This window comes from Camellia sinensis, chromosome 9 (genome assembly GCF_055761805.1).
Source record: "Camellia sinensis isolate YWXY chromosome 9, ASM5576180v1, whole genome shotgun sequence".
In the NCBI taxonomy this organism is placed as follows: domain Eukaryota; kingdom Viridiplantae; phylum Streptophyta; class Magnoliopsida; order Ericales; family Theaceae; genus Camellia; species Camellia sinensis.
In genome coordinates this window covers 139,249,855-139,258,159 of record NC_138969.1, presented here as the reverse complement: position 1 = coordinate 139,258,159, position 8,305 = coordinate 139,249,855, and the positions used below count along the sequence as shown (strand labels likewise).

General features: G+C 30.3%; 1 protein-coding gene across 1 annotated transcript; it reads left to right on the top strand.

The window, feature by feature from the left end:
* Positions 1-704: 704 nt before the first annotated feature.
* On the top strand, positions 705-8,037 carry LOC114312860 (beta-amyrin 16-alpha-hydroxylase CYP87D16). The gene is made up of 9 exons (XM_082887732.1): positions 705-1,130; positions 1,251-1,581; positions 4,295-4,444; positions 4,528-4,776; positions 4,909-4,998; positions 5,103-5,181; positions 6,728-6,834; positions 7,227-7,354; positions 7,684-8,037. The coding sequence occupies exons 1-9, from the start codon at positions 931-933 to the stop codon at positions 7,775-7,777; spliced, it is 1,428 nt and encodes a 475-aa protein (XP_082743858.1). The 5' UTR covers positions 705-930; the 3' UTR covers positions 7,778-8,037.
* The last annotated feature ends 268 nt before the right edge of the window (positions 8,038-8,305 follow it).

Genomic DNA, 8,305 nt, shown 5'->3' with positions numbered 1-8,305 from the left:
TATAATGAATTAAATAAGTGTATTTTTTATTTTTTTATAAAAAAATATATAAAAAAATAGAGATGATGTGATAAAAAAAAGATAAAAAGATAAATTATTTTATAATTGCCAAACTTGACCTTAGATTGAAAAGAAGCTGGGCCCTTTTTTTTATTTTTTATTTTCCTCATTGTATCAGTGATTTGCAAATAATCATGCCACATGAAAAGCTACGTAAGGATGAAAATTTTTGATGAAAATTTTTGATAAAATATTTAAATGATATTAAACAATTATTTGTCTGACCAAGCTTCTCAGTTGTCTTTAAAGTATGTAAACAATTAAGCTTTGTTTGACAATTGATTCTTTCAATTAAAAAGTTAAAAAATTAATAATTTATAAAAAAAATTAAAGATTTATTTTTCTCTCTATTTTTTATACATTTTTTCGTAAAAAATTAAAAAATTATCTCAAATATATTAATTTTTTTAACATCACATTTTAACTAAAAAATTAAAAAATTACTAAAATAATATGTTCCTAAACCATACCTTATTTTTGTTTGATTCCCACTTGTTTCGTTTGGAAAGCAAGATTGGATCTATTTTAGTCAATAAATAAATAAATTTTTTAGTTTAATAAGATAAAATATCATATCTAATTTATAATTATTATATTTATAAAAAAAAATCAAAAAATCATTTTCAAACAATATTTTTTAGCCCAAGTTAAAATATCTAAAAAAATAAAAAAACTAAAAAACCAATCCACTCCCCCAAACAAACCCTCACTGATCTCTATATATATATATATCTGACCAAGCTTCTCCAGTATGTGAACAATTATTTATCTGCACTGAGAAAGGTATACTGGCAATTCGAGTTCTTCATACAAACAAACAAACACACACACTCACTCACTCTCTCTCTCAGCAAACAGTGAGTGTAAAAGATGTGGCAAGTTGGGTTGTGTGTAGTAGCTGTGGTTACCATATTCATAAGTCAGTGGCTTTACAAGTGGAGGAACCCAAAGTCCAATGGAGTTATACCTCCAGGATCTATGGGTCTCCCATTCATTGGAGAGACGCTTCAACTTCTTATTCCCAACCACTCCTTAGATCTCCATCCCTTCATTAAGAAGAGAATTGAAAAGTACGCTTTTATGTGTGCTTGTTTGCTTTGTTGGTTTATTTACTTAGCAGTATTTTGTTTGAATATATTATTATTTATGATGGTTGTAAATTTGTATTTGGACACAAACAAACAAAACAGGTATGGGAAAGTGTTTTCAACAAATTTGGTGGGACGGCCAATGGTGATAACAGCAGATCCGACGCTGAACAATTACTTGTTTCAACAAGAAGGGAAGGAAGTAGAGCTGTGGTATTTGGACACATTCCAGAAGGTATTCGGGCTAGAAGGTGAAGCCAGGCCAAATGCTGTTGGTCACATTCACAAGTATGTCAGAGGCTCCTACTTGACTCTCTTTGGTGTTGACAGCCTCCGGACTAAGTTGCTTTCTGAAATTGAAACCACCGTTCGCACTAACATCCATCGCTGGTCTACCCAAGGACCTATTGATGCCAAAAAAGAAGCTTCAAATGTATGTATCTCTTCATACTATTATTATTATTATTATTATTATTATTATTATATTAGATATAGAGTAAAGCAAAGTAAAGGTCGTATTTCTATGTACACAAGGCTAGACTTGGTGTATTGAAATTTTTACCTCTCTTCATCTAAAATAAAAAAATTATATAAAAAAATTATATAGGAAAGTGCATAGGATTATATTGATCTCTTTTGGCAGAGACATTAAAAAAAATTTTTGACTTTTTTTTTAAATCATATTACTTCTCTATTTTTTTTATATTTTTTTAAAAAATAAAAAAATTAATTTTTAACCTATTTCTCAACACAAGCCACTATCTACAAAACAAAAGTTGAATTTGGTATGCTGAAGCTTTTACTTTTCTTAAGTCACATGGATTTCTGATTTAAAGATTAGAGAAGAAAAATGTAACAATACTACTCATGGGTGACTGTGTAGTGTTCTGTGAGTAAAAGATTTACATTTGGAAAGTTTTTGTTGATGTGTCACCTTCTAAATTGTTACCTATAAACTAAGTTCTTTACTCTTGATTCGTTAAGAATTTTACTAAGAATTGAGGTTAAGGTGTGATGGTGATGGCATTGGCATAGTGTGGTAAACATGATTGAGGTAGGACTTTGTCATTGGGAACTAAAAGGGAGACATTGGGACCAATGTAGAATAATATAAAATTGCTCGAGAGAGATGTTTTAGTCTTTTAATTAGTTGAACCCAACAATTTTATGATTTTTCTCTCTCCAGATTATACGATTTTTTTATTGAATATTTGTTCAGTATATATTTTTGTCTATGATAACGGAAATAATAAGTGAATCTTGACTACAATGTAAAATTTTCTTGTTTTATAATTCGTTATGTACTTTCAAATTTAGGTTCATTTTCTTTAATTGTCTTAAAAAAACTCTTCAAAATATAAAATATATTAACAAAGTGTGTACAATACATAACAAATCCTTAACCAGTGAACAAGAAGGAACTTTTATTTTTTATTTCTAAAATGAATAGATTAATGTTAGAACAATGTTAGAACAGTGAAAATAAAGAGACCAAAATTTGAATAATAGTTGGTTGTATGAATAGATTAATTTTTGTATATATTTACATGGATCTTGAAACATTTTGCTGGGTTGGACACCCCCTCCCTGCCTGGTGGTAGAGGTGATGTTGTTTAAGTAATGGATGTAAAGGGGGTTTGAAGTGGGAGGTGGTGGTGTTGGAGTGTTAGAAGTGATGGCTATGGCGATGGTGGTCGGGAGGTGGAGGTGATGGTGGTGTTCATAGTAGTAACGGTGGTCGCTGTTGTGGTAGTTGTGGGATTGTAAAACTTTGGTCTGAAAGCTTGTTTTTAGAACAAAAAATTGTTTCTCATTTTCATTTTTCATTGTACAAAATATCAAAAAAATGGAAAAACATTTTTTTATCGAAATAAATAGACTGATAGTCACCACTTGACTTTTCTCTCTTTCTTTTTTATTTTGTAGTTTTTTTCCTCTTTGGTAGGATATTTATTTCCAAAGTATGTGAATCTCGCCGAAACAAACGGAGTGTTAGGGGTTGTTTGGGATGATTTAAATAAGTGTACTTTTTATTTTTTTATGAAAAGATGTGCAGAAAAGTAGAGAGGTGATGTGATAGAAAAAATATAAAAAGATAAAAATATGAATTATTTAAGGGATGCAAAACTAACCCTTAGTTTTTTTTTTTGGGTAGGGCTCATGGGGGATTAGATCTACCACTACAAAAAAATTACGATTTTAGAGACAAAAATTTAAAAACAAAATTAACTCTTAAAGAACAAATATTTTTGTTGACAAAAGTGTCGTCATTATATTTTTAGTAACGAAAATTGGACATTAATAATGAATTATTATTCTTTCGGAATCAAAATTTTTTCCTAAAAAAGAAAACTCTTTTGAGACCAAATTATTTTATCTCCAAAAGTGCATTTATTAGTGACGCTTTTAAAATTTTGTCACTAAAAATCTTTTTTTTTTTTTACTTTTCGGAACAACTTTTTATTGACTATACAATAGAATTAGTTCTTAAATTTTTTTGCAACAAAAATAAAGTTTCGAAACCTGGTTTTAATAATAGTATTTGTAAAGATTATTTTCAAATTGTAGTTTGCCTTTTTTGTGATGTTAAACAATTTTTGTAAAATGTAGATAGGGTCCTAATATACATGTTTGTAATAAAATAACTTCAAGTTTTTAATTTTACAAATTTAAACCTTAATTTTTTATTATTATTTATTTTCAATTTAAACTGTTTGACTATTTTCGTTAAGTAAACGGATAGTAAAAAAAATATCATAGTTTTTTTTTTTTTTTTTTTTTTTTTTGCAAAAAAAAAAAAGTTGTATTTATTACACTCAAATGTAGGTGTACATTAAATGGCTAAAACATTATTTTTCATTGACTTTAATGACTAAAATATCATTTTCCTTGTCAGTTTTACTTACCATAAACACACTGATGGTTTAAGTTGAAACTAAATCAAAAAACTAAAGTATAAATTGCAAAATTAAAAATTTAGAGTTTATTTTATTATAAGTGTTAAACCTGACTTTTCTTTTCTTTTTCTTTTTTTTTTTAAATTTATCTTATTATTATTATTATTAGGATCAAGCTCATTCAAATATAAATTCTGAAGCTATTGGCATGTTAGTTAATGAATAAATTTGTTGTCTTGGATTTTGTAGATGGTTGCAGTTTTTGCTGCAAAAAACCTGTTTGGTCATGATTTTGAAAAGTCATCTGATGGTATAACGGATACCATTGCTGGATTCGTGCAAGGTCTTATGTCGTTTCCATTGAACATCCCTGGTACTAGGTTCCACAAATGTATGAAGGTAATAGTAACACTAGAAAACAGAAAGGGAAACTCTACCTTCTCAAAAGTTTATTTGATTTTGATTATGATTTTTGATTGTAGGATAAGGACAAGTTAGAAAGCATAATAAGGGCAAAGTTAAAGGAGAGAATAGCTTGTCCAGAGGAAAAGAAAGGGGACTTCCTTGATCATGCAGTCAAAGACTTGAACACTGACTTCTTCTTGACAGAGAATTTCATCGTATCTGTCACCGTTGGAGCTTTGTTTGCTACCGTTGAGTCCATATCCACAGCCATAACACTGTCTTTTAAGTTATTTGCAGAACACCCTTGGGTGGTGGAGGATTTAGTGGTATGTAATATTGAAATCAACCATCAACATTATTCACTCTAATATTTTTCTCTAATCTAATTTAATTACTATCTATCTATATATATTTCATTCAATTCTTTGTATTATAATTAATATTGATTATTATTTTAGGCGGAGCATGACATTCTTCTAAAAAACAAAGAGAACAAGGAATCCCCACTGACATGGGATGAATATAAATCCATGACTGTTACCATGCATGTAAGTTTCACACTCTAATTCATGTATATATATATGGTCTCTTTTGGAATTAATTGGCACATTGCGTTGCGTCATTATCTTGTGATGGTATGCCAAAACTGCAGGTTATCAATGAAGTGCTGAGACTGGGAAATGTTTTTCCTGGGATACTAAGAAGAACACTGAAAGATATCAATTATAATGGTAACAAATTACTAAATAAATGTTTGCATCTACATAAATTCATGATCTATTTTCCATATGATTTTAAAGTTAGGTTGGATGAGATTGTTAGTAAGGGAACTATTAGTGTGGGAGATTGTTAGTGAAGGATTTAGAAAAATTATGTTTGTTTGTCATATATTTTGGTGAGTGGATTAACTATATAAAATATCATAAACACCCTTCTTTGGTGTTTTTGATATATTTTAATATCAAAAAAATAATATTTTAAAAATATTTTTCCGTACTATATTATTTTAATATATATAATGACATAATACCCCCCCCCCCCACCCCCCCCCACACACACACACACACAAAAGCCCATACAAGCCCATACAAATACACAACACATAATATTGGCAAAATAGTATTTTTCTCAAACTAATCCCCTCACTAGTTTTGAAATCCAAGCCTTAGAAGTCTTTGTTAATCCCCTCCTCAAGGCCTATCATAGTCCCTTTTCCTATTTTGCAAACAAACACTATTATAGTGGGTCCCACATTTATCATAATCCAATCCCCTCATCTGTCTCTCAAAACAAATGAGTTCTATGTGTTGTGGGAGAGCGGCACCTCTCGAGACTTTATTTCCTCGACAACTGTCTAGGCTCTACTTTGTGGGTTTCGTGGTGTTTCACCACGATTAAGGATTTCCAAATGGCTTGCGAATAAAAAACTCGATATTACCCAACTTGACCAACCCGTCTCATGGTCCGTCCCAACTTACTTAAGTGTTCATCTCATCTCAACTCATAAAAGATGATTTAGGCTTTGGACAAAAGCTTGTAATCCGAGTCTGCTCATAAACTCAGCCTGTAAGAGCCCGCATGAATAAGTCTAATATTTAGTTTGAGGTTTTTTGGTCTAATGTTTAGTTTGATTATTTATATATTTATTTTTTTGTTCTCATGTTTAAAGCTTTTATTTTATTTTTTTCTTTCCATTTTTTGCCCCTCCACTTGTATAATATGTTACTTGATTGTTTTTTTTTTCAATTACTATATGGGATGATAATCCAAACTGTTTATCTCATAGACCTAGAAGAGAAGAATATATATGCAAAAAATTAACTTAATTGGATATCGATAATCATACTAACTATCGTATTTTGTTTTATAAAATGAACAATTTTGGGTTTAAAATAATATTTACCATCAATTTCATAAAACAAAACACAATTAGTTAGTGTATTTATTGATTTTCAATCAAGTTGATCTTTTGAATATATGTTTTTCTCGTCGAAACTTATGAGATAAATGGTTCGAATCACCATTGTGGAGCCCTACGAAAACCATAAAATGAATTCTTGAGAATTATGGAGAAAATGAAGTATTGAGAGAAGCTACTCCCTATGTGGTTCCCTTTGTCAAATGGTCATGTATTCCTTCGTCTCCTATTAGGAAAGAACACCACATGTTTTATAATTCCGACCTATTAAATAATTTGTGACGTGATGCTTAGGGTTGCACATCTCATACTTAAATCATCTCAAAGTTTAATAACAATTGTCCAATTCCAATTTCCAGGTTATACAATTCCAGCAGGTTGGGCCATTATGATTGTCACTTGTACTCTTCAACTAAATCCCAACGTATTTAAGGATCCACTTACATTCAATCCGAGACGTTGGAAGGTTAATTTTGTTTTCTTTCTCTCTCTTAAAACAAAGAATTAATGATATAATACTGTTGGTCATAGATCTATTGTCCGAATATGCATTTTCAATCATTAGATCATGTGTTGAAATTTTATGCTGTTTTTGGTTGGGGGATTTGGGGAGTGATTTAGAAAGGGAAATGGAAAAGGTGTGTGAAACTAGGTGAAATGTAGATATATTTTATTTACATTTCACCTAACTTTTCCCTTTCCCTTTCCAAATCCCTCCTCAAATCCTCCTACCAAATACAGCGTTAGTGTCCCAAAATTCTCACATAATCTAATATTATTGATAGTGCATTGAGACATATAAAAACATTATATATATATATATATATTACCCAATCTTTGATTCATTGATGAAAATAGGACATTGACCCGCAAACCGCATCAAAGAATTTTATGCCTTTTGGTGGAGGGACGAGACAATGCGCAGGTGCAGAGTTGGCCAAGGCATTTTTTGCCACCTTCCTACATGTTTTAGTCAGTGAATACAAGTATGTACTACTACTGCTACTAATGTCCTTTTAAAATTTGTTTCACATTTCATGGTTGTTCATGTTGTTTCAATTATAGTGACAAATATGACCCAAAATGAAGAAAATGGAAAGAAAATAGTAATAAAATTCAATTCTTACTATGCATTTAGTTAAGAGGATATATATTCATGACGAATTTATATTAGTGGATTTCTTTCACGAGGAAAAAAAAAGAAGGATGAATCTGAAAATTAAGATAACATGTTAATAAGATTTTTACAATTTTTTTTTTTTCATTTAAAAAAAGTCTTAATGTGTTTTTTCATTTCTGTTTTTGATTCTGATAGGTGGACGAAAATTAAGGGAGGAGATGTAGCCCGAACACCTATGTTACAATTTCAAGATGGCATGTATATCAAGGTCTCTAAGAAACATGCATGATTGTGGAACACCACCCGTACTCAAATGCAGTATTTATTTTTCTTATTTGGTGTTTGTATCCGTGTCTATGTTAAAGTTTTTAAAAACTATGATGGCCAGCAATGAGCTGGAGAAAACTTATGTTTGTTTATGTATTATTTAATTAAGTTGATTAATGTCTTTGTCTTTTATCTATTAAATAAAGAGAGAATATCTAGCTCTTTTCCTTTTGTATTAGATTTTAAATTATTTAATGAATTTCACATAGTTTATGATAAAAATCAGTGGACCGTGGATTCCTGGATGCAGCTGGATTCACACAGGTGTTGGAGTAGTTGGGTGGGTCTCGGGTCTCATCTTGTGGGGGCTTTTAGACACCTCATTTTTTTTTTTATTGATCTTAAAACTTGAGTGCTAATACTCTGGATGATGAAATAATGATTGCACTATCTCAACTTAAAAGTATAAGCCTCACATCAGAAAGACCACTATTTACTCTCTCGTTTTTAGCCAAAAGAGTAAATCTCCCGTTTGTTTAGGATGAAAGAG

Bases quoted from the DNA above. Each gene is read 5' to 3' on its own strand.
- LOC114312860 (XM_082887732.1), top strand. From the start codon at position 931: ATGTGGCAAGTTGGGTTGTGTGTAGTAGCTGTGGTTACCATATTCATA. The intron at 5,182-6,727 runs GTAACAAATTAC...TCCAATTTCCAG, and splicing joins GAAAGATATCAATTATAATG to GTTATACAATTCCAGCAGGT. The intron at 7,355-7,683 runs GTATGTACTACT...TGATTCTGATAG, and splicing joins GTTTTAGTCAGTGAATACAA to GTGGACGAAAATTAAGGGAG.